General features: G+C 32.5%; 3 protein-coding genes across 5 annotated transcripts; all 3 read right to left on the reverse strand.

Moving 5' to 3' along the window:
• On the reverse strand, positions 1-6,804 carry LOC130717577 (polypyrimidine tract-binding protein homolog 3-like). Of its 2 annotated transcripts, none has more exons than XM_057567845.1 (15): positions 6,653-6,804; positions 5,969-6,036; positions 4,786-4,857; positions 4,621-4,697; positions 4,396-4,474; positions 4,006-4,129; positions 3,020-3,084; positions 2,875-2,924; positions 2,662-2,703; positions 2,524-2,575; positions 2,333-2,393; positions 2,222-2,235; positions 1,642-1,749; positions 1,421-1,564; positions 1-550 (listed from the first exon to the last, which is right to left on the reverse strand). In XM_057567845.1, exons 2-15 carry the CDS (start codon positions 6,023-6,025, stop codon positions 161-163), a joined length of 1,335 nt encoding a protein of 444 aa, XP_057423828.1. In that variant the 5' UTR covers positions 6,026-6,036; positions 6,653-6,804; the 3' UTR covers positions 1-160. The 2 variants fall into 2 exon arrangements, with proteins under 2 accessions (XP_057423828.1, XP_057423829.1); XM_057567846.1 differs by lacking the exon at positions 6,653-6,804 and adding an exon at positions 6,415-6,504.
• Positions 6,805-8,678: 1,874 nt separating this feature from the next.
• Positions 8,679-11,751, reverse strand: LOC130717864 (60S ribosomal protein L3-like). 2 transcript variants are annotated; one of them, XM_057568243.1, is made up of 6 exons: positions 11,608-11,751; positions 11,265-11,362; positions 10,807-10,917; positions 10,142-10,446; positions 9,269-9,678; positions 8,679-9,139 (listed from the first exon to the last, which is right to left on the reverse strand). In XM_057568243.1, the coding sequence occupies exons 2-6, from the start codon at positions 11,347-11,349 to the stop codon at positions 8,881-8,883; spliced, it is 1,170 nt and encodes a 389-aa protein (XP_057424226.1). In that variant the 5' UTR covers positions 11,350-11,362; positions 11,608-11,751; the 3' UTR covers positions 8,679-8,880. The 2 variants fall into 2 exon arrangements, with proteins under 2 accessions (XP_057424226.1, XP_057424227.1); XM_057568244.1 differs by having other exon boundaries at positions 11,509-11,622.
• Positions 11,752-13,809: 2,058 nt separating this feature from the next.
• Positions 13,810-17,275, reverse strand: LOC130717810 (60S ribosomal protein L3-1). Its single transcript, XM_057568176.1, has 6 exons — positions 17,178-17,275; positions 16,926-17,026; positions 16,455-16,565; positions 15,600-15,904; positions 14,410-14,819; positions 13,810-14,280 (listed from the first exon to the last, which is right to left on the reverse strand). Exons 2-6 carry the CDS (start codon positions 17,008-17,010, stop codon positions 14,022-14,024), a joined length of 1,170 nt encoding a protein of 389 aa, XP_057424159.1. The 5' UTR covers positions 17,011-17,026; positions 17,178-17,275; the 3' UTR covers positions 13,810-14,021.
• Between the last annotated feature and the right edge of the window lie 9,110 nt (positions 17,276-26,385).

Consider the following 26,385-nt stretch of genomic DNA (forward strand, 5'->3'; position numbering starts at 1 on the left):
TAAGTCAAATAGCATGTCTTAATATCAGCAAATCAGAAAGTAAAGAAACTATTACAAGATAATGAAGAAGACCATCATCTGCATAAAAGAAAATTCTTCCCAAATTCAAAATCCTTGTCTCTAATAAGCTTAACAATCCACTGGTCCTTTAAACAAAGTCTCAAATGTTCTGTAACTGGGAAAAGGAGATCCGGATCACTGAGCCAGAAAGCGAGGTGGCATGCTTGCACACGAGGGCTTCAGTAGCCTGCTCCTCAGTCTCAAACTGAACCAGAGCCTGTTTCTTCTGATTCATCTCAAACACTTTGCAGTTGACAATGGTTCCGTGCTCCTCAACAAGGCTCGCAATCTCCTCCTCAGTGACGTCTTGAGGGAGTGTGGATAAATGGATCATTCTCGTTGGGGAGCAACAGTAGCGGTAGTTTTTAGCAGCATTGCGATTGAAACGATTGAGATTTGAATTTGAGTACTCGTGCGTATCAGCACCTTGGGTTATGGTAGCATGCTTGGAGAAGTTTACCTCTAGTGGCTTCCCAAACAATATGGCCCCCTACATATCAAAGTTGAAAATGTTTATGGCCAGCTTAGAACTAGAAAACAAGGTACACAGATTGATTTGCTAGCAACCCAGTATAGAAAATGAAAAAATAAGTTCAGTTAAAAGTATTATAAGTTTAGTTTATACAAATTTCATGACATGAAACAATGTGGGTCACATCAGGATATTACTATTTGCAACTATGACTTTTATCAACAGTACATTGAGTGCTACCCTCTTGAAAACAGGACCACTACTAATCATTCGATAAAACCAATGCATACCAATCAACAAATATAAAACTACGAATGAACAATAGCGCAGACTCCTAACATTTCAATTTAAAGAAAAAAAGATCTTCAGAATAAACATACAACAAAAGCCTTATCACACTAAGATCCGCAGAATAAACACATACAAAAACAAAGGCATCAAGAAAATGGAACAACCAACAAATTTCCATGGACTGTTGGAGACAATGCCAGAAGACAGAGTATTAAGTTCTTCAAGGAAGAAGATGCACTCATATAAATTTATCATCAACAGCTTAGTCAAAATATGGTAAGTATTAATCGGACACCTAGATATAGATTGAAAAAAAATCTGACAGCTAGAAACATACATGTCATGTGATTTTTCTTTTATCAAACCTTCTTTTGTTTTGAAATTGTGCAAAAACACTAAGCCAACTTGTGACAAATTGTCAAATATTCACATTGTATGCATGCTAAAACCACTGAAATAAATCAATAATATATACAATGATATATCACTAGGAACAACTATAACTAAAGTAAAAGACAATATATTTTTCCTCAGTGAAGTTATTACAAAACCTAGTATCACAATATATATGTTAAACAAGGTATAAATGAAACAAACCTTCAGAAAGTGCACTGCAAGTTCAGCTTGGAAACCATCTCCCATCTGGATAAGTGCATGATCTGGTTTGTTTCGGAGAAGTTTAATTCTCACAATGTTCCCGTAAATGGAGAACAAGTTGAACAGTTTATCCTCATCTACTCTCTGAGATAAAGAAATTTCAAGCTAAATAAGCTGAGAGTTGATAGAACTCTGTAAAAGAAGCGAGATGAAGAGCTTACATCAGGATTAAGATTTGATACGAGAATTGTACACCTGTCATTTGTCCCAGTTATCCCAGGAGGCAAACCTCCCCCAAAGGCAGCTGCAATGGCTGAAGCATTGCCCATCTATAATTCAAAAAAAAAAAAATTTAACAATTCCATGAAGAAGAAGAAGAAGAAGAAGAAGAAGAAGAAGAAAACAGGTCAACAAAATGGAATACAATTGTGACATGTCCATTTTATCAGGTAAACATGGAAGACAATGCCACACAGTTCAAGGGGAAGAAGCACAAAACACAAGTTCCTCGCTCTCCCAATCAAGCACCAATTTGAAAAACAAAATCAATTTAAAAGCAAAGCCTTAAATTGAAGATATTTTAGGATCAAAATAAAATCCTCAAACTGGGTGGCTACTTCATTCAAGCTCGGTGTTTTGTACCTTTATATATTAGAAAGATCAGAAAAATCAGAAATTCACCATCACAGATTTCTTATGCTACTTCTCATAAGATAAAAGAGGAAATTAACTTCATCATATATTCAGCTGTGCCATAATAATTTCAAATTAGGACTTCAACTTGATGTGGAAAATACTCACCTGTGGAAATCCACCTGAAAGGAGGGAAAAAGGGTAAATATTAGTACACTTAAAAATCACGCTACATGAAAAAAGAACCAAGCAAACTAAAGCAGTTTAAATATTTAATACCTCCTCCCCTAGCTCCTGAACCTTGAGCAGGATACATGTTTCCTCCATCACCATATCCAGGCTGTTTCACAAAAGATGATGTAAGACAAGTGAAAGTTAATAAGAAATATGTATATTAGAATGGACTTCACAAAGATCAATAAGAAGATATGATTCATAAATAGATAAGTTGAGAATCAAACACAACATACTTGGGAAGGCCTGCCTTTCTGCTCTGTAGGGAGATTTGGGTTAGTGAAGTCCCTGAGAAAGACACGGAATAAAGTCAGTGAGTGTAAAAAGAAAGGAAAAAAGTAAACCAATACAAAGAAAAAAGGTGATTGAATCACCTTGAACGGTCATTATTGTAGTTCACTTGTAATTCATCAAGGCTGCAATTAAGATGAATTAAATGTCCATATAAGAAATTAATGTAAGGAAAAGAGAAGAGAGAGAAAGGGAATAGACAGAAAGTTAATAATTAAACTCAAACACAAGGATAAGATAAATTATAAACCCACAAGCCAATACATGTAGACATTGTTTAGACTAATTTAACCTACTTTGAGAATTGAATGTCCAGCTGACAGCAACCGTCATAAATATTGCGACCCTAGAAATTACCAAAAGTTCAATCAGTATTCAGAAATAAAATCAGAATTAACAAGCCATGTAAAGCCCCGAGCAGAAAGGAAATGTTAAAACAACCTGAAGTGCACTTCTAGCAGTAACAGCACTCTGACGTGATTGATACTGGATCAGAGCCTGAAAGCCTATGGGGTTTGCCAATATATCATAAAACAATTAGTAAAACACACTAACTGTACATAATCAGATAAAATATAACGATAACTTTTCAAACATAAAAAACAAATGCAATATCATTTTTTTGGTATCGACTTATAGTAAACTGTCTTGTAGTTTAAACTTTGAAGTGTCCAAAGTTGTTCATGGTGGATTTGGAGAAGTTTTATTCTTGCTGCATATAAATGCTCGACAGGAAATTTCTGCACATGATCATTCTAGGGAACCTCTTCTTCCTTGGTTATGCAGCATTCCAACCACCTTTTCAAGTTGATAATCACTCAAGTCATCATGCTGAATTCTCTTTCCAGCAATGTTCAGCGCTCCAACATCCCTATGTTCCTTTCCAGCCATGTTTTGTGGAACCCATATTATATTTTTCTTTATAAGAGTTTATTTGTAACATACTTAAAGAAAAGTAAACATTAGCTTGAGGGTGTGACTTAAAATATATGAAAATAACTCATTATTTGGGTAGTATCCTAGAGTAAATTAGAATATCTTAAATTCTTTATACTTCATGATTTTTTCCTCATTTAGTAAAGATTAAGATTCTAGTATTAGTATAGATAAGGGATAGTACTTAATGTTCTGTATCATCAAACCATAATCACAATTCAAGTCTCTATTTTTTCTATTCCCTCCCTTCTTACTGAAAGTCCTATAACTTCAACACATATTTCAAATTTAATTATTGCATTACCAAAATATAACCTCAATCCACCCTGTCCAAACCATATTAAAGATATCGGCCAGTTTTACGGTGGCTGCCAAAGGCTTAGGACCGGCTATGCAAGCATAGGTGGAGTTAGTTAAAGTCCAAACGCACAGAAAAAAAACAATAATAGGGAAAGAAAGAAGAGAAAGGGAGAAATCTAAGAGATTCTGACCAGCTGACTTCTGAAATGTTACAATCTTCTCCACAGATCCATGGGGAGAAAATACTTGATAGAGCACATCCACAGTCATAGGATAGAGCATGTGATGAATTGTAACTAAGAGAATTCGGTTTGGCTGTGCATCCAGAGAGTTCCCAACAGCAGGACAGCATAGAGAAAGAGAAGAGATAGAGAGGAGAATAAATAGAGAAGTATATGATATAGAGAAAAAGAAAACTACAAAATAACAATTTAGTACACTGAACCCACTGAAATGGAACAGTCTGCGATAACAAAACAAAGATGTAGGGAGGAAATATCTCATTCTCTCGGCTTTGAAAGAAATAAAAAAGATTAAGCACGCACTTTTCAATTCCAAAATATGAACAAGAAAATACCAACCTCATCTCCTCGTCCTTGACTTTGATCTACTGTTGTTAGTTCTTGATGTGAGGAGAACTGAACATAAACATTCCTCCCCCTAGAATAAAACAAAAAGATAATTATTGTTGGGAAAATTTTAATATCAATGGGAATAAATAGAGCACTAAGATCTCCGAATATGATAACAAAGATCAAGTTATCGAAACAATAGACAGGCGTACATGTAAAACAAGCTATTTGTACCTTATGCTTGGCTGCATATTTGCATAAAACTGTATAGCAGTAACTGCAGAAGATACATCGTCCATTTGTAGAAGAGCCTGCAAATATGGCAGACAGATTGTTGAATTAAAAAATGATAAATGAAGAACCCATAAAATTCTGAGGGAAACAGACAGCCTTTAAAACCTGATTTTTAGCACGCAGCATCACAAGCTTTGTTATTACTCCAAAAGGTTGAAATAGCTGAAGTAAATCATTCTGCAATCAAAGAAGGTTTTCATGAACTTCAGAAAGTAAAGACTCTAATAAAATTTTAGTATAAAAATAAAAGGTTTAAAGTTATGGACCCAAACACTCATCCAACTCCAGCTTTAGTTAATAACCATTTTTCTACTATAATTTGTACGGTTGAGACATGTAGTTTCCACCCACCCTAATGGTCCATATCATGTTCTGAGGGTTTTAAATGGCGGTCAACAACCGCAATTGCGGCCGCAGCGTAAAGGGTTTTTTAGTCTACGCAACGGCATTGGGCTTGCAATTGCTGTCGCATCAACCGGCATTTATCTACGATTCCGCGAGGTAACCGCAACCGCAATTTAAAATTAAATCACTTCAAATCAAAGCTAAAGTGACTGAGCCATAGCAAACCCATGAATGATCATGTTACCAAAACAAACAGGTAGAAACAACGCAGACATCCAGCAATAAATAGAGTAAAACCCGCATTTATCCGCAATTCCACGAGATGCCCACAACCGCAAGTTAAACCAATTAAAAACATAGCTGAAGCAATTGAGCTGTAGCAAAGCCATATCATGATCATGTTACCAAAACAAACAGGTAGAAATAAAGCAGGCATCCAGCAATAAATAAAGAAAAACTCCCATTTATCCGCAATTCGGCAAGATAACCGCAATTTAAATCATTTTAAAACAAAGCTAAAGCATTTGAGCCATAGCAAAGCTGTGGCATGATCATGTTACCAAAACAAACAGGTACAAACAATGCAGACGTCCAACAATACAAAAAAGAAAAGGCCGCATTGATCCACAATTCCGCGAGGCAACCATAACTGCAATAAATCACTTCAAAACAAAGCTAAAGCAATTGAGTCGTAGCAAAGCCATGACATGATCAGGTTACCAAAACAAACTGGTAGAAACAACAGACATCCAGCAATAAAGAAAGAAATCCTCGCATTTATCCGCAATTTCTCAAGGTAAAACAAAGCTAAAGCAATCCAGCCCCTTAGCAAAGCCATGACATGATCATGTTATCAAAACAAATAGATACAAACAAGGCAGACATCCAGCATTAGAGAAAGAAAGCAAGAGAGAGAGAGAGAGAGAGAGAGAGAGAAAGGTACTTCAGATATTTCGTGCCCCACGTTTCGAACGTGAATGACCTTGGAGGGTTCAGTCATGGCAAATTGACCTGTAAAAACCAGGAAACAAAAAAAAGATTACAACTAGTTCAAATCAACAATACTCAATCACTTCAACTCTTTCATTTTACTAGTTCAATTCAAAGGCTTATAAAAAAAACTAGTTCAATTCAAAGCTGTCTAGTCTGAAATGAATCAATCTGAAGTAAAGATCACATTCAACAAGCTTGGAAATTTTCACTCTGAAGTAAAACCCACATTCCAATTTTCTTTCAAAATCCAATTGGACTAAATCAAGATACCAAGAAATCACAATGCAAATTAAACAGAATCATGGGTATTCATAAATCAAGAAACAAGAAAAACGGGAAACAAAAAGATTCAATTTTTATCCGATATTCAATCAAATTCAGATGAAACTCGCATACCCAATTGGAGACCTGAATCTAGGTACTACCCAGAACAAAGAACAGTGAAAAAACCCCAAAAGGAGAAAAGGGCATGTCAAAATTCCAGGTCAGAGACCCAAATCTGCGTTAAATCATTGACATCTCAGCAAAGAAAGTACAACAAACACCCTGCACATTACTTGGTTCAGAACAGAAAATCAGATAGGTCTAGAGAGAGAGAGAGAGAGAGAGAGAGAGAGAGAGAGAGAGAACTTGCCTGGAAGAGAGTGACAGAGACAGAGAAAGTGAGAAACCAGAGAGAGAGAGAGAGAGCTTTATCGCAGAGTGGCCGCGGCACACATGAATTTACTTTACCCTATGTTGTTGTTACATATATACACTTGTAACTCTGTTTGAGATTATTTATATTATTCTGAGATAACCTTGGTTTGAATTTTTAAGGTAATACATAATGTTTGAAGATTTGACCTAACTTTTGTTACCACCACACTCATGCTACTGGACTCAGCCAAAACTTATCCACATCTATTTTTGTCTTCTGATTTGGACATTCATGCTTATCTGGACATTGGCCAACACATTGAAACTAAGTAAGTACAATGTGTATGTGTGTGTGTGTTTGGTTCAAACCCAAAGGTGATTTGCACATCTCAAGTACCAATAGATATGTGAGTTTAATATGGAGTTTAACATTAATGGATGAAAAGAATAAGATTTTGCCGTGTTGAATTCAACGTAAATCTATTGTGAAAATACATACACACGTTAAACAAGATTACTTTAAAAAATTGATTTATTGTCCCTACCATATTTAAATGAATTATGGTGGTATAACAATAAGTAGAGAATTATGTTAGTTAACATATTTGTGTTTGCAGGAAGTTTATGTACCTAAGTCAGTCAAGAATCAAGCTTCTTAAGTTAGCCTAGTTGTGTATTCGCTCTATCTTCCCCTTAGGGTTACATGAGTATTTATATGTCGACAACTAGGTTTTCATACCTTCCCCTCTCCTTTGTTACGCTTCAAGTCGTTGCATAATCACACAAGATTGTGGGGATTTGGGTCGTTGTTTCCTATCTCAAGATGTATTTACACAGAACATGGTTATAGGACGGGACTCGTGACAAATGGCTCGGGATGTGGATGACTAAGGACATAAATCACAGATTATATGATTTCTACTGTATAATGTCGAAGAAAAACACAGAAAATGTAATGTTGAACTATTGAAAAGATTGTACTTATATCTTTGCATGGACCACTAGCGGAGGAAATACTTGTGTTAAAAATTGTCCAACCAAAAAGAGAAATGCTCTTGCCATATTAACTATTGGCCTCAAAACTTTCTCAATTCGACACTTAGCTAATGGTCATTTGGGTTCCGTTTGAACTCAATGTAATCTATGTCGAAGCCAAAACCAAAGTGTCAAAATTCTGCTTTTCCAATTCACGTTAAACTCAATGTGACAGATTTTAACTTCTCTATTTAGGTCTTGAGATACTTGAAATCATGTTTATGATGGGTTCCGTTTGAACTCAACGTAATCTATGTCGAAGCCAAAACCAAAGTGTCAAAATTCTGCTTTTCCAATTCACGTTAAACTCAATGTGACAGATTTTAGCTTCTCTATTTAGGTCTTGAGATACTTGAAATCATGTTTATGATGGTTTTAACGCCAAACCAAACATAGTTATAAAATGAAATTAACTATATTTATGAAATGATGTTGCAGTGTTTTACTATATTAAGCTCAAAAGGATAAACTATTTACATAACTTGAAAATTACAATGACAGCTGAAATTAAATGTGCTAACAATAGTTTTCTTTTTCTTGCATCTAGGTGTAATTTATAATACATGACAAAAAAAGCATATAAACAAACCCAAAAATTTGAAAAACTAAAAAACATAATGAATATCTGTTCTACTTTGCTTATCATGTGATGTAACTTACCTGCCAAATTGTTAAAGTCTCTAATCAAAAATTTGGATTTGAAGTAAAAGACAAACTTCTATAAGCAAGATTCAACGAAGACTCACAAAATTTCATGCATGATTTCAAAGAACCAAATGTCAAATTCAACAAAAAAATCTATTTCCAAGAAATTTACCCAACTAGTTAGTCAAAATATTTCTAAACCTATCGCGTTTAGAATTTTAGTTTAAATTAGAAAAAGGTAAGGGGAACAAGTTGCCGTATTCCGTGATAAAAGCATGTTAAGAATCCCTAAAATCAAAGCATAATAGAGAATATACTTTGCAAACTACAACAGAAACGAATAGATGAAGTAAAAATGAACATTAGAAACAAAATTTGAGTACAACTCAAAACTCCTGAGAAACGAAGGTTCAGAAGCTCAACTACAAACGAGAGAATCCATGATGTATCAAATGACAGGAGAAAACACTTACAAGTTCAAAACACATGGTAATCAAATATAATTTTAAAATTACGTTCCAGATTTCCATCAAAATAACATAATTAAGCTTTGAGGCGTCCATAGAACTTCTGCTTCTCTTGAGTGGACTGGAAGCGCCCATGTCCAAACTTTGAAGAGGTGTCGATAAACTTGAGTTTGATCTCCTCCAAAGCAACACGAGAAGTCTGCTTAAGCAGGGATTGACGCAATGTGATAACCCTTTTCTTGGGACCAACACAGCCTCCTTTGATCATGAGGAAATCATCCTTCACAATACCGTAGTGTGGGAATCCACCCATTGGGGTAATCTCCTTCTCAGTCCTGGTTCAGAAAATAAGTCGGATTAGTTTGAACCTGAATGATAGTCTACTGTGAAACAAACAATCAGCATATTTCTTGCTGTCCAGTGATTTATTGCATGCAATAATAAATAATCAGCAAGTTTCTCACCTATCAAACTCAGTAATGGCTGAGTGCGACTCGTCTCCAGCCTTGCCAAGCCTGTAAATCTTCTTGTTCAGCTCAGTTCGGTGATGGTATCCATTTTGACCAGCCCTGGCAACAGTGAAAGAAACTCTTGCTGGATGCCATGCACCAATACAAGCAACCTTCCTCAAACCCCTGTGAGTCTTGCGAGGAAGACGGGTAACACCCCAACGGGTCACAACACCCTCATAACCCTTACCTTTGGTCACCCCAATGATGTCAATCATCTCATCCTTCTGGAACACAGCATCAATAGGAACCTGTTTCTCGAAGAAACTGTAAGCAAAGTCCACCTTCTGTGCCACAGTCCCACCATTGACCTGAATTTCCATGATGTGGGCTTTCTTCTGCTTCAACCCTTTCATTTTTCTGATCTGTGAGATTGATATACAATAATATTAGAAATTTATACCAAATACACCAAATAAATATAATTGGAGGTGATTTAGAATTTGGCTAACAATGGTATTAGTATTTAAAATCATGTAACATGAAATGATAAATTGAGAGATAAAACACAAATGGAAGAATTTGGAATTGCCAGGTGATCTACAGAAACCCAAAACATTTGCCATAGAAAATATTACAGTTTCATTTGCCCCTATATTTTTCTTGACAGCACAAAAAACATCAAAAAGAAATTAAAACAAGAGGGTGTCAGAAATCTCGTGTGGAAAGTGCCGCTCATTGCACCAAATTAAATGGCACTGCGTTAGCACAAGAACAAGAATCTCATCATTCTCATCACCCAAAAAACATAAACGTTTATAAAACGTATAGTTAACCTTCATAACGTAGAACACCCAGAATATGAAATCACTTTGTCATAGGAAGTACCTGAGTGTGAGCCAACACACGGACAACAGTTGCATACTTCTTAATTTTCTCCAACTGTGCCTGAACATTTTTCTTCCCTTCTTCAGACTCAAACTGCTTGGAGTACTTGGAGAAAGCCTTCTTCTTGGACTTGCACCAGTTCTTATAGAACCTACGCTTCACTTCCTCACTCAAATGCTGAGCCCAAACAGTGTTCAATGTTCGCATACCACGGGGAGTTTTCACATAGCCCACAACACCAACAATAACCATTGGAGGGGTCTCAATGATTGTAACTGGCTCGCAAGTCTCCTTCTTGTGAAGCTCTGTTGCAAAAGAATTGCGTTAATGTAATTTTACAATAAAAATGGATACCATACATCGGCTTATAATGTTCATTACAACAATAAAAGAATGAAGCATAATTACTGACATATACTTCACAACCAAAATTGACTAAAACATGCAGTTTAATAATACCATTCTACATAGAAAAAAAAAACTGAAGGAGCTATATCCATAACCTGAAAGAGCACATGAACAAGTGTATTTCAAAACATCTGTTTCCCTAAAATTACTCATTCCATCCCATAATTTGAAGGAAATAAAAACCAGCACCAATATTGACTTCCACAGGATACATTTAAGTGAGAACGATAAGAAAATTTGATACGAATGTGACTCACTTGATCCTGGCTTCTCGACCTCTCTGACAATGTGAGTCATACCAGCCTTGTAACCCAAGAAGGCAGTAAGCTTGGGTGACTTGGATGGGTCATCCTTAGGGAATGACTTCACTGCACAGGTAAAAATTACAAATGTTAAAAAATCAGATTCTGATATGAGGGAATAAACATAGATCAAGTCACTTGTATTCTCACAATCAAGTTCTCCACTCAAACAATAACACTTGTATATGAATTTTAAAAACTTGACTACATATCACTATTTGATTGGAAAACATCATGAAATGGGTGTAAGGAAATTGTTGCAAGTTTGTAATCAACAATTTAAAGCAAAAACATGAGGAGGATCCATTCACCAAAAAAATTACAACATAACATCCTCGTAGTTTTGTTTCACAAATTCACAGCAGCAATACTTGGCAATTGAAACAACAGATGCCCAGATACAAAGAACAAACCTTTTCCCCTGTGACGTGCAGCACGCTTCCTAGGGAGAAATCCCAGTGACCCATGTCTGGGGTGCTCGAACTTCCTGTGAGACATCCTTCTCCTTCTCCTTCAAAATCAAAACAAAAATACAAATCAATGGAGATTCCAGAATGATGCATTAAACACAACAATTGATAATAATCGCGTTAAGAATCAGAAATGCAAGAGAAAACACGGAATCAACAAGTTTGGTTGAAAAATGGATTGTCGTACTGAGAATCTTGAAACGAAAATAATGAAGACAACGAAGGAAGCAATGGCAGGTGAGAAAATGGGGGAAAATGGTGGAGAAGATGAGATTTGGAAGAGAACCTGCAGCAGCGGCGAGTGAAGACCTGAGTTGCAGGAACTGAGCTAAAACCCTAATTTCTCTCTGATTTTATTTGTTGTGGCTGGGCTGCTAAAGTTCTATGGGCTTTTGTTTCTTGTTGGGTTTGGGATGGACCTTCTAGCTTGGAGCTTGGACTCATTTTTTCCAACAAAATGAATGGAGCTAGGAAAAAAATTGTAAGAAATTAAAATGAAAAAGAAGTTTTATTTTTAGAGCATAATGTATATGTATATTCACTAACATGGTAACCAAGTGAGCTGGTGTAGTGGTTCAGCACTTCATCCTTTAAGCAAGTAGTTGAGGGTTTGAATCCTAACTCTTGCGAATAGAGGAAACTCCTTGGCCAGCCCCCTACCGCTTAGTGCGCTGACCGCGGGGCGAGGGATTAGTCTCACGGCTGTCGGTTGTATGGATACTTTAGTCAAGACCAAAACAATATTCACTAATATGGTCAGATAAATCTTCCATATCTTATCTTCTTTGGAATCTGATTAGTTGAGTGTGTAGATATTACAATTTTAATTCAACGATATAGATGTCGTGGAAATTTCCCTATTTAGAACTTTGATTTTGTGAAAATTTCCTTCTTGAAGATGAGAAAAAGGGTAATAATATCTCCAACTAAAATTTTAGCGATGGGGACAAGGATCGTGCTTCCCAACCGACGATTTCCCTGCCTTGCATACTGGAATGGAACCATAAAGTTGGTCGAGGGGAGTGGAAATTTAACACTTTAGTACTAGTTTATTGAGGAAGTTTTTCTCTTAACGGGTTTATTCATATGATAATCTGGGAAGCATATTAAAGTAAGTTGAAATTATATCATGGGTAAGCATAACCTCTTACTCATAAAGTTAATCTAAATAACTAATCGAAATGGTTTACTAAAATAAGCTCAAAATAGATTATAAGTAGAATCTAGTTACATATGATCTGCTACACACTTGCATATGAACCCCTTAAATCAATAACCCCAAAAAGTCTGGGCCCTCATCAATTCTTATTATTGTTCAATCTGAAAGTGGTGTATTTTCATGAAACCCTAGTACATCCTTAATCAATCTGAAAGCATCACATCATTGGGGGTAGGGTCAGAAGGTTTTTTCCCAATGGACATTTCTACTATTTCATTGAGTTTTCTTCTCTTTTATGTGATAGTTCTTTTTCCACAAGGGAGATATTTTTTTTCAAGTTTTTGTTCTCCATTTTTACTTCTCCAATCCACCTCTTCCACCACCACCCATTACCACCCCACCACCACATCCACCAACATGATGAAGCGCGAACTAAATTAGAAAAAAAAAAATATATATATATATATATATATATATATATATATATATATATATATATATATTAGCATGTTTCTTTGATGACTTTGGAGTTTGAGAGTTTTGTAAGACTATTAGTGTTTTAGCTTCATGTAAGACGAGTAAGCATGTATTTCTAGTTTCATCATCCTATTGCATTGCAGTATCACTCTTAAGGATTCCGAGTTCTACGAGTAAGCATGTATTGTCTATGATTTCCTCATCTTATTGCATTGTTGTATCAACCTTAGGGTTCCGAGTTCTACGAGTAAGCATGTATTGTCTATGATTTCCTCATCTTATTGCATTGTTGTATCAACCTTAGGGTTTCAGAGGGAACATTGTGTAAGTGTCGTAGGGCAACACTTTGGATTTTAATCTATGCATCTTTGAAAAGAAAAGAAAAAGACAGTGTTTCCTATGTGAAAACCCTTCTCACTAAATCAATTTATGGTCACAATTAACGGGAAATGCATGAGCATCAAGACGAATAAACTCTCATATACTCTAGAAAAGAGAAGCCTCCTACATGGGAAGATCTGGCGTCATGTAAAATGGTCTAAAATGGTATGCAAATAAAAAGTGAAGAGAAGAGAAGGTTTCTGATGTCCATGGGTACAGAAATTATGTAGAGTTACTTTGAAGCACTTGGATCATTGATCAAACTACTTGTCCTAATACACCAGAGCAAAATGGTGTTGCTTAGTGAAAAAATCAACACTTAGAGGAGCTAGTAAGAGTGTCATTATTGGAAGCCCATATGCCTTAGTTGTATAGGGGAGAAGCTTTATTGTGGCTGCATAGAACTTCAACTTCAACACGATCCTTCTATTTAGTAAGATCGCCCCTTTTCAGTACTCTCAAACACGTAAATTATCAATGACTAATCATATAAAATGTCAAAATTGAACAAAATACTAATCCCTCAAATTAATCAGGTTCCCTTTTCACTATTCTCAAACTAAACTGAAAATCCATGACTTATAAATTGTCACATTGAAGAAAACACAGACCAAGTTCAAAAGACAAGGTAATAAAAAACAAGTTCAAAACTAAGTTCCAGATTTTCCACCAAAATAGCATAATTAAGCTTTCAGGCGTCCATAGAACTTCTGCTTCTCTTGTGTTGACTGGAAGCGCCCATGTCCAAACTTCGAAGAGGTGTCAATAAACTTGAGTTTGATCTCCTCCAAAGCAACACGAGAAGTCTGCGTAAGCAAGGATTGACGCAATGTGACAACCCTCTTCTTGGGGCCAACACAGCCTCCCTTGATCATGAGGAAATCATCCTTCACAATACCGTAGTGTGGGAATCCACCCATTGGGGTAATTTCCTTCTCAGTCCTGGATCAGAAATCAAGTCGGATTAGTTTGAGCCTCAATGCTAGACTAATGTGAAACAAACAATCAGCATATTACTTGCTGTCCAGTGCTTTATTGCATGCAATAATAAATAATCAGCAAGTTACTCACCTATCAAACTCAGTGATGGCTGAGTGAGACTCATCTCCAGCCTTGCCAAGCCTGTAAATCTTCTTGTTCAGCTCAGTTCGGTGGTGGTATCCATTCTGACCAGCCCTGGCAACAGTGAAAGAAACTCTAGCTGGATGCCAGGCACCAATACAGGCCACCTTCCTCAAACCCCTGTGAGTCTTGCGAGGAAGACGGGTAACACCCCAACGGGTCACAACACCCTCATAACCCTTACCTTTAGTCACTCCAATGATGTCAATCATCTCATCCTTCTGGAACACAGCATCAATTGGAACCTGTTTCTCAAAGAAACTGTAAGCAAAGTCCACCTTCTGTGCCACAGTGCCGCCATTGACCTGAATTTCCATGATGTGGGCTTTCTTCTGCTTCAACCCTTTCATTTTTCTGATCTGAGATTGAAATAGACAGACAATTATATTAGAAACATATACCAAATAAATAGGTTTGAAGGTGATTTAGAATATAGAATTTGGATAACAATGTAATATTTTAAATTAGTATTTAAAATTATGTAACATGAAACTACAAATTAAGAGAGATAAAACACGAATAAAGAATTTTAGCATAGGGGTAGACATCAGGTGATCTACAGAAACTCAAAACATTGCTAGAGAAAATAATACAATTTCATTTTCCCCCTGTATTTTTCTTGACAGCACAAAAAACATAAAAAGGAAATGAGAACAAACAGGAGTCAGAAATCTCGTGTGGAAAATGCCGCTCATGGCACCAAATTAAATGGCACTGCGTTAGCAAAAGAATTTCATCATGCTCATCTCTCAAAAGATACACATTCTGTATGTATGTATGGTTAACCTATAAATTGCAGAATGAACCGATGACTTCATATTTAACAAAATAAGAACATGCAATCACTTGGAGATGAGGTTATTATATAGAGGTTGGGTGAAAAAAATACAACTTCCTTTTGCCCAATTTTACTTGACACTCAGTCAAACAACAAAAAGAATTAGAAAGGAGTCAGAAATCTCGTGTGGAAAGTGCCGCTCATTGCACCAAATTAAAAGGCACTGCGTTAGCACAAGAACAAGAATCTCATCATTCTCATCACCCAAAAGGCATAAACATTTAAGTAAATGTATAGTTAGCCTTCAAAACGTAGAACACCTAGGCTCAATAATATGCAATCACTTTGTCATTGGAAGTACCTGAGTGTGAGCCAACACACGGACAACAGTTGCATACTTCTTAATTTTCTCCAGCTGGGCCTGAACGTTTTTCTTCCCTTCTTCGGACTCAAACTGCTTGGAGTACTTGGTGAAAGCCTTCTTCTTGGACTTGCACCAGTTCTTATAGAACCTACGCTTCACTTCCTCACTCAAATGCTGAGCCCAAACAGTTTTCAATGTTCGCATACCACGAGGAGTTTTCACATAGCCCACAACACCAACAATAACCATTGGAGGGGTCTCGATAATTGTAACTGGCTCGCAAGTCTCCTTCTTGTGAAGCTCTGTTGTAAAATAATATAACGTGTGATATATTTATAGAAAAACAAAGGATACAATTAACAATAAATAACTCAGAACACATACATAAATGGTTTGTTGCAACAGTAAAAGCATGCAGCAGCATCCGCAATATAAACTTCAAAATGAAATTTAGCTGAACCATGCATTTTAATAATGCCAAATACATTAAAAACTAAAAGGGACTTATTTCCACGACACAATTGTGCAAAGTAAGAGAAACAGGACACGAAACACTGTACTTTAAAACATTAGTTTCTCAGGAATAACTAACTAATCCACTCAGATAATTTGGAGGGAGAAAAGCACTATCACCAAAAATGAAATTTTTCATGGATACAACTAATGGCTTCCTAAGTAATTTATTTAGTTAGACTTAGAACAACTAAGGAAATAACAACACCAACTACAGCCTTCTATAGAAGATCCAGTAGCTGAGTAAAATATAAAGGTGACAACCTACCATACAAAAAATGTATGAATTTCAAATTTTCAATAAGTAAATAACTAAAGCTTCTTAAGAATGAGACTCACTTGATCCTGGCTTCTCGACCTCTCTAACAATGTGAGTCATACCAGCCTTGTAACCCAAGAAGGCAGTAAGCTTGGGTGATTTGGAAGGGTCATCCTTAGGGAATGACTTCACTGCACGAGTAAAAGTTACAAATGTCAAAACCCAGATTCTGAAATGAAGGAATAAACATAGAAAATTACAGTCAAACAATAACACTAGCATTTTTCAACATTGAATAACTTCTATGAGGAATTTGTTTATGAATTTTGAAAACTTTACTACATATCACTATTTGATTGGAAAACTTGATGAAATGGATGCAAGTTTAATCACTCAAAAGAATGGATCAAACGGAACCATATCCAAGTGTTTTAAGATAGTTTTAATCAAGCAAAAACATGATCACATCACATCATAGAAATTGTTTCACAAATTTACAGCAGCAATAGTTGGTAATTAAAATAACAGAAGCCCAGATACGATGAAAAAACCTTTTCCTCTGTGACGAGCAGCACGCTTCCTGGGGAGAAATCCCAGTGACCCGTGCCTGGGGTGTTCGAACTTCCTGTGAGACATCCTTCTCCTTCTCCTCCTTCAAAATCAAAACAACGAAAAACAAATCAAATAGCAGAAAATGGAGATTCTAGAATGAAAGATTCAACACGACAATTGAAGAAGACATCGCAGGTTGTTGTTGTTCCGAATCAGACATGCAAGATGCAACATGGAATCAACAAGCTTACCTTTGCAGCCGCGAGTGAAGTCCCTGCTTCCAAGCACTGACTGACCTAAACCCTATTTTCTCGATGGCTTTATTGTTGTTTGTGGTTGGGCTTCTAAAGTTCCATGATGGGCTAGTATTTTTTTTTTCTTATTGATTGATGGACCTTCTAATTTGTATTGAAAGCCTTTCAAACTTTTTTTTTTGGACTCAAATTTTTATGCAATGTTAACTAATCATGATTTAGAAATCAGTGATATTAATTAATTAAATTAAATTAAACACATTTTTCTTTCATATATTTGGAATTTGATTAGTTAGAGTGGGTAGATAATACAATTTTAATCCAACGATAGAGATCCCGTGGAGATTGTCCTATTTGGGGCTTTAAATTTTTAAAAAATTCCTTTTAGAGATGGGGATCCGGGTAAAAATATTTCTAACTTAAATTGTGGGGATGGAGAAAAGAACCATACTTCCTACCCCGTGAGCTCCTCACGGCCCAGGCGAGCGAAAATTTAACACATCAAGTAAAATCAACGGTCACTAATTGAAAGAAGTCGTATAAAAAATTAATGAAATTTTTTTCTCTTAGGAGGCGGACTCTCAATTAAAGAAACATCTTGAAGTTAGTCTGGAAAACAACGCACTTGCAAGAACCCGCTTACTCCAATATCCGAACAACTCATATAAGCCATTTGACCCAAAGAATCTATATACTATAGAAAAGAAGAACTCTGTGACTGTGAGACCCACTTAGATGAGTTGGCACTCCCAGGTTCACTCTTATCCACCCTCCCTCATTAGCTGACAAGTGTCAAGCTCTAAATCATTCTGACAAATTTATGGTGAGACAATTTCTCCTTAATTTTGGTTTTGTGGCCCATCATTGACAATCTATTGAATAATCATAAAAAATCTCATTAATTGTTGATTAATTTTTTTTAACTGTCCATTTATGCTGAATCAAAAGTCATCACCCATCATTAACTACTTATGGAATAGTCATTCAAAATACTATTAATTGTTGTTTAATTTTTTTTAAACTCTCCATTAATGCTGTAACAAAAGGCATCACCCATCATTGACTACCTATGGAATAATCATTCAAAATCACATTAATAGATGTTTAATATTCTTATTCATACATGAGTCTTAAAAACAAAAACTTTCTCACTTTTGTTATACGTATTTTGCTTTTTTTTTTATGTGATTAAAAAACTGATTTTGCTAACATTTCAAAAAGTACTTTTTTGAAATTAAGATTCAAATTTTAAAATTTTGACAACCTATAAAATCAAATTTTGAATATTCTTTTTGAAACAATATTCTCCTTCCTTTTTTCACGTGCAAACAACATAAACCCTAATTGTTTTCATCTATATAAACTCTCTTATGTAATTCTTCTCCTCTATCATTCCATTATTTAACCATCATCTAAGAGCTTTGAAATAACTATTGTTGTGATGATTGGGAAATTGAGAAGCAAATGTTGAAAAAGCAAAAAAAGTTCAAGTATTGCTTCTGATTCAACCAGTTTATTGCCATATCATAAGGGTATAGTTACATTTCTATGAACATTATGAAATGATCTGCAACGTGTGTGATTTATTGAAATGATTTTGATTGGAGTGATGCTTTTTTACTTTTCCTTCTGTAATTTCATAGGCCTCATCACCATGGGACTTTTATTGCGAATTGGAATTGGGGATGGTGAGCTTATATGAAAGATTCTTCAAGAGTGAATACAACAAGTGAGGTTTCTGCCCTCTTCCTACTTTCTGTTAGATTTTGCTGAATTTGTTTGTTTATTTTTCCATAGTGACTTGGTTGAGTTTTGTTCTACAATTAAAAACCAAAGAAGAGATACGAGGAAGGAGAGGTAAGCCTTATGAATTTTTTGATTCACATTTATTTTGAGCAAAGCATATTGAAACATATAACTCAGGAAACATATACATCTTTATATTTTAGGCATGAATCTTCATCTACTGACCTTGCTGCTTGATTTAATGTTTAGCATGTTACAATTTGGTTATACTCTTTTTCTTTTGGTGTTCACAGATTTTGGTTGATGATGACAGTGTTGAACAGTTGTGGCTTACATAATTAGTATTAAGTGATGTAAGTTAAAGTAAAATTAAATACTATTATATATGCACATGCTATCACTATAGATAGTTATGCATTGTGAATTTCGATTTTTACTCTTATTTCAGGATAGTTCAGATCCGTTCATGACAACTACTTCTAGATTAAAGGCTGATGCATCTTCTTCCAACTTAGCAAAGATTGTCGTTTTATGTTGTAATTTATTTATTTATTTGTGCACTTTGAGTTATTTACTGTTTTGCGTTTAGATTATTGTGTGAATATTATATTTTTTAGGTCATATTTTTTTAGGTCATAATATTATATTTAAGTTAATGGAGTTCTTTTTTTTATAAAATGTAAACAAAAATTGAGATATGAGTTTGAAATTTTAATTGAGTACTAAATAATAGTAATTGGAGCCTAATTTCCAGTCAGATTTTAAGTGGTATTTTCATTTGTAATTCAATGGTGTTGGAGAGAGTAGCTCTCATTCCTGTACTGTATCTGGCACTTTGTTTGTGCTCTGTAATTTGGTCTATGACCTCTTTAATCATAATATCATTTGATTTTTCAAAAAAAAAAAAAAATCCAGTCAGATTTTAAAACACTTGATACTTTTTATTAACAAAATAAGCAAATCAATAATAAATATAATGGGTAGATATTAACTTTCTTATGCAAAATCAGATTTAGTTTGTGATCAATATAAATAAGAGAAATCCATTTATTTAATGAAAAGGAAATGAATAATCAAATTTAAAAAAATCATTTTGATTGGGATACATTTAATTTCAAGGTAAAATAAATTAAAAAATGTCAATTCTGTTTTAGTGAATAAATTTGATTTCTCCTTTAATAATAAAATTAATTGAGTTTCTTTAACTTTTTTATGTAAATAAATATAAAATTTAGAATAATTCCATAGATTATGGTGTGGATATTCAATTTAATATTGAAATTTGAGTTTGAAATTTGAAATTGAAAATTGGTTGTGAATAATAGTACTTGCGTCAAAATTTATGGTGTGATATTAAAAAAAATGTAAACGCTTAATCCTTTAGTTTTAATGAAAAAATAAAATAAATATTGAATTTAATGAGGGCAGTACATAATCAACTTTCTTATGCAAAATCAGATTTAGTTAGTTATGAGTATAAATAAGGCAAATCCGTTTTTTAAGTAAAAAGGAAATGAATAATAAATTTAACTTTCTTCATTATAATATTTGTTGAAAATCTAATTAATATTATTGGTTGTTGGTTTACTTAGATGAGAAAATGAATGTTTTCAAATCAAATAAATATTTTTTTTTCCAGCATCATGATTTTTTTAGTAAATTGGAAAATAAGCATCATGTTTTTATTAAGTTTGATTTATTCTTCCGAAATTTTAATCTATATTAAACATTTTATCCTTATAATTGTTATTAATGACTCTAATTAATAACTAAAGTCAATGGATATAATTAATTACCTTTTTTAAATTCAAAAATGAAAAAAAATCAATTTTTTTAAAAATTTTGCTTTTTTTTTGGCTAAAACTTCTACAAATCAAACAAATAATTTATATGTGAGACACACATCATTAATAAACATTTCATTACTAAACAAATTTCCAAGGTTTTTTCCATTAGCGTACCTTATTATCCTATTTGATCCAAAAAGCTAGAGCATATTCTGGAATTTTTTCTCCAAGAAATGGAATATTCCAGAAATCTATATATATATATATATGTGAAAATAAGGTTTATTCTAGAAGATCTATGACACATGACACCTCCATATTCATCCATTTTCTCTCCAAGAAAAAAAATATTCATTCTACTTTTTTGTCACAACATACAATCATGACTCACCCTATTTAATATCATTTAATGTAATTCCAATTTTTATGTAACCTTTATTTAAAAGTTCAAAAATATTTTAAATCCTTTTTAATTGAATTATCACAACAATTAATGTTTTAATTTTTTAATATTTAATATTTAATTTCGATTTTTTATATAACCATTACTTGGAATTATATTTGAAAACATTACAAATATGATAAGAAAACTTAAATTCGAAAATAAAAAATAATAATCACAAATCGGAAAAAATACTTCTTAATTTAATTTTCAACGTAATTATTATTTTAATTTTTCTTCTGTTTCGAAAGTACAGATTTTCAATATTTAATATTGATTTTAATTTCAATTTTTTATGTAACCTTTACTAGGAATTTTATTTGAAAATATATCTAATATAATAATAAAAAATTGAATTCGAAAATAGAACAAAAATAATAAAAAATCAGAAAATAAAATTAATTTAAATCCTTTTTAATTTAATTTTCAACGTAAATGTTATTTTAATTTTTCAATCTATATCTATATATATATGAAATGAAGGTTTTCTTCTAGAAGACCTATGCCACATGTCTCCTCTTAAGTAATTCATTTTCCTTCCAAAACAAAAAAGAATATTTCCACTTTTTTTTGTCACATTAATTGCTAAGTTTAATATAGGTAAAATCTTTATTAAGAATAAAACATAAGTAATACTTATAAAAACTATCAAAGTAAGGATATAATTCCAAATAATATTATTTTCTGCCCCTCCATAATTTTGAAAACATGATACAATACATGAACATCTCTAAACCTATTTCATTTCATCCATTATTAAAAATTCATAATTAGATTTAAACTTTTTGAAAATAATCAATTCTGATTAAAAAAAATTAAATTTTTATTTCCCCTGAAATTATTTTTTTAAGATAAATCAAATATTTTAAAAAAATATTACAAATTTGAAAATACGATTCATAAAAATAATTGCAATCCCTTTATTTTAATTAACAATATTCTAAATAGTTATAATAAATATTCGTAATTATTTCAAATAGAAATAAATATTGGTTATTTTTATTTTTATTTTTCTAAAATTCATTTATTTGTTTTTCTTTAATATTATGGTTAAAATTATTTTAAAATATAAATTAATTTTTTTGAAATTCGAATTTCCTTTACTATAGTAATCGTTTAAAATCTAATTATTACTAGATTAGTTGTAAAATGAGTGTGATGAGCAAATAATTTTTTGAAAATAAAATAAATATATTTTTTAAAAATTTTTAGCATCATTTTTTTTTAATTTTTCGATAATTTTGCAATTGAATAAATATTCCTATTTGAGATACTACAATTTCGATTTCTTATAATTGAAATTAATGGCTCTAATTAATTCCTACAATTAATGAGTATAATTAATTGTCTTTTGAAATTCAATTTTTAAAAACCTTGATGCTCAAGAATTGATAATTTATTGGATCAATGAAATAATTTGTAAGAAATAACGAAAAAATTTAATTAAATTAGACAAGATTAATTAAAGAATTGAAATTTCAAATATGAAATATTCCACATTTTCGAAATTAAATTGATATAATTTAATTAATGAATCCTTAGAACATTTAAATAAAATAATTTTGTTGATATGTTTAATTTCTGATTAATTTTTCACTGACCAATAATGAATATTTTATTTTAGGAAAAAATTAAGCATAAATAAATCAAAATATTTCAGCATCATTTTGTGCATACCTCCTCGAAAACAAGGTAAGGACTTTCATTTTCCTCCATTTCCTATTCAACTTATACTTCTTCCTCCCATCTTTGGAATTTCTTATGAAAAAAACCAATCATGTTTTTCTCTCCGTTCATATGCTCCATGGTAAGTATTTTCAACTTTCTTCCATATTTTTCATACTCCTCTCTTTCCTCCCTTTCATTTTTCTGTTTCTCAATTCTTTATTCAATTTCATGTTAAGCAACTTTCACCTTCAATTTTTCTTTCATCTATATATATATGAAAATAATGTTTCCTTCTAGAAGCCTATGCCACGTGTCCCTTCCTAAATAATTCATTTTCCCTCCAAGAAAAAAAAAAGACATCCCACTTTTTTTGTTACAACATATTTCATCTCTCACCCTATTTAATTTCATTTATTATTAATAATTCCTTATTCCATATGATACACTTGAATGTATATTTTTAAATGTTATATTTATGAAAGTTTGTAACAATTCAAGTATTATTACGAATCTTTTTCTTTTTTTTTTTAATTTTAAATATAAAAATAACTTGAAATTATTTTAAAAATAAATCTAACATTAATTTTTTATTACAAATTCAAAAATATGATACGCACCAAAAATTGGAATCATTTGTATGTGCAACTCCAACAGCAGTGTTGATAATAAATATTGAAACTTTTAATTTAAAATATCATTATTTTCTAACTTATAATTTATGTCTTTAACACGTTTTTAAAAATATATTGGAAGGAAATATCATATTAATTTTACATTTGAAATTTGAACTTTCTTAATTATAATAATTGTTGAAAATCTAATTAATAATTGGTTGTAGAATGAGTAAGATGAGAAAATGAATGTTTTCAAATCAAATAAATATTTTTTTCCAGCATCATGATTTTTTTGGTAAATCATAAAATAAGCATAATGTTTTTATTAAGTTTGATTTATTTTTCCGAAATTTTAATCTATATTAAACATTTTATCCCTTATAATAGTTATTAATGACTCTAATTAATACCTAAAGTTAATGAATATAATTAATTACCTTTCCAAATTCAAAAATGAAAAAAATCAATTTTTTAAAAATTTTGCTTTTTTTTTTGCTAAAACTTCTACAAATCAAACAAATAATTTATATTTTAGACACACATCATTACTAAACATTTCATAACTAAACAAATTCCCAAGGTTTTTTCCATTAGCGATCCTTATTATTCTATTTCTCTCAAAAAATCTAGAGCATATTCTGGAAATTTTTCTCCAAGAAATGGAATATTCCACAAATTTGTCATATAAATATTATGTTCGCAATCAATTAGGATTATTCTCATGTGATTATTTTGTCAGTTTTCTCTTTTTTATGTTTTGCAATATATTCATTTTCTCATATTCACGTTTTCAACATTCTTTTCTCTCATAACATGAAGAAGAAAATTATATTCCTCACTCATTTTTGCCTCATCAACATCCAATGATCAATGGTTTGTTCTTTTTATTCCTACATCTTGACAATTAAGATTTTAATTTCTTTTTTGTTTATACTGCGCAGTTCAATATCTTATTTTGTTTCATCAATCTTCTTTAAAAATATCTTTGGTTCAAATGTTTGTTATTTCTAATCATATACCACATGCAATGATACAGTTAGGGTTGTTTTGTTATATTCATTGTCAATGTTTTTCTTCTTTTGCAATCGTATAATATGCCTATTTTAAAATCTCTATTGTATGTCCATATTCACTTTGCTAATTTACTAATGTGTTGTTATTTGTTTTTTTTTCCCACGTGCAGATAAGACACAGTTCATGCCTCTCAAAATTTACTGGAAGTGTGTTGCTATGTTATGTTCTTCGACTTTACTTTATTTTTTTTCTTATTCTACGCTATCATGTGTGAATCACTAGATTTAACCATATCATTACCAATGATCTTATTTTGGGTTTAATTTTTTATTTTTCCCTAATCTTTTTTTCTTCTTTTACGTATATTATTATATCATTCTATAGGGGTTAGAATTAGCAATTAATTCAACGTCAAGCAATATGAAATAATGGTTACCTCCGGTTAATTAATCAAGAATATTGACACATATTTATGCAGTAGGTCACTACATTAGTACTGGATAACTTTTGGACATTAATTTCGCGAAAGGTGTAGAATCTTTTATATATATGGCTGACACCTCAAGTTACTGGGCTATTGTAGTTTTGACAAACTACTATGATTCAAATTATACTAATTTATTTCTTAATAATTAGCAATCAAACAAAGTGATTTCTAACTTTTCTAAGGTTTTAACATAATGAATCATAGTGGTTGGCTCTCAAATTTCACAAAAATTCCGAAATTTCAATTTCAATTCAAAACATATAATTTGGAACTAGAGAAATCTCAACAATCATGAATCTTCAATTCTATACACATTTACAACACAAATTCACTATATAGATAGAGACTTTCACGTCATTTTCTACCACACACACTTTTTTCTCCTCCTCTCCTCCTTTTCTATGGAAAAATAACACTCAATCCTTATATTTTTTTCAATTTCACTTGGTGCATTGTACACTACTTTTAATCTCTTTACCCATGAGATAATGTATTCTATCATTTAAAGTTATTCTCCTCTTCTCTTTTCCCTACTATAATTAATTGTGTTATCTTTGTCCCCGTAGGATAGCTCAAGTGGTAGGAGCTGAGGGACATATGGGTTGGGTTGGGAGAGGTCCAGGGATCGATTCCTTGCGGGTGCAATTTATCTTTCCGATGTACCAAAAAAAATTGTGCTATCTTTTCTCCATGATTTCATCTAATCTTCCCCTGATTTTTTTTCCTCCGAGGATTCTACTTCTCCAGAGACATTCATCATTTGCGCAGGCATGTATGCACTTCTTCTCTTCACTTTTCCATGATATATCGTGTGTTATCTTCTTCTTCATGATTTCTATTTCCCATTTTCTTATTTTTTTAACCGGCCATGCATGACTTTGTCAACGATAATTTCCTTAAAATTGTGCATGATTTGCTAATTTTCTTCTACTTTATGTGGAGTTCTTTTCTTCTATCTTCTCTAATTTAACTTTGCTTTGGTATTTTTCTCAATCATTTGGGAAGCAAGGGAATGAGTATACGAGACACTCAGTCAAATATTGCAAAATATATTGAGGATGGGCAGGTAGTGAGACCAGTTCAAGGGAAGACATAAGATGTCTTATTTTAATAAAGGAGTGATGAATTAGGCCAATTGCAAACATATGAAGGAAAAATATGCTTGAGAGTTCTAGAATAGAAAACAAAATGAATATGAAATATGATCTTATGTAAAATTGTCATCTAAAAGATTTTTCTCAATTGACATTAACATCTCTTAATTGTTTAGAAAACATTAATATATAAAATTTATTCAATAATCAACTCTATATCTATATATCTATATATATATATATATATTCTGACAAACATTTTTTATATATATATAATATAAAGTTATACAAAATTTCATAAATATAATATTATACAAATTTTAGATATTACTATATAGTAAAGTAACCCGTGC

Source organism: Lotus japonicus, chromosome 5, assembly GCF_012489685.1.
Source record: "Lotus japonicus ecotype B-129 chromosome 5, LjGifu_v1.2".
In the NCBI taxonomy this organism is placed as follows: Eukaryota; Viridiplantae; Streptophyta; class Magnoliopsida; order Fabales; family Fabaceae; genus Lotus; species Lotus japonicus.

Coding starts and splice junctions, on each gene's coding strand:
- LOC130717577 (XM_057567845.1), bottom strand. CDS start 6,025: ATGACTGAACCCTCCAAGGTCATTCACGTTCGAAACGTGGGGCACGAA. Junction 4,858..5,968: donor TGGGGCACGAAATATCTGAA/GTACCTTTCTCT, acceptor CTTTGATTGCAG/AATGATTTACTTCAGCTATT. Junction 3,085..4,005: donor AACATTTCAGAAGTCAGCTG/GTCAGAATCTCT, acceptor CAAACCCCATAG/GCTTTCAGGCTCTGATCCAG.
- LOC130717864 (XM_057568243.1), bottom strand. CDS start 11,349: ATGTCTCACAGGAAGTTCGAGCACCCCAGACATGGGTCACTGGGATTT. Junction 10,918..11,264: donor TGCACGTCACAGGGGAAAAG/GTTTGTTCTTTG, acceptor TTACCTGTGCAG/TGAAGTCATTCCCTAAGGAT. Junction 9,140..9,268: donor GCCATTACTGAGTTTGATAG/GTGAGAAACTTG, acceptor TTTCTGAACCAG/GACTGAGAAGGAGATTACCC.
- LOC130717810 (XM_057568176.1), bottom strand. CDS start 17,010: ATGTCTCACAGGAAGTTCGAACACCCCAGGCACGGGTCACTGGGATTT. Junction 16,566..16,925: donor TGCTCGTCACAGAGGAAAAG/GTTTTTTCATCG, acceptor TTACTCGTGCAG/TGAAGTCATTCCCTAAGGAT. Junction 14,820..15,599: donor GTGTGTTGGCTCACACTCAG/GTACTTCCAATG, acceptor TTTCAATCTCAG/ATCAGAAAAATGAAAGGGTT.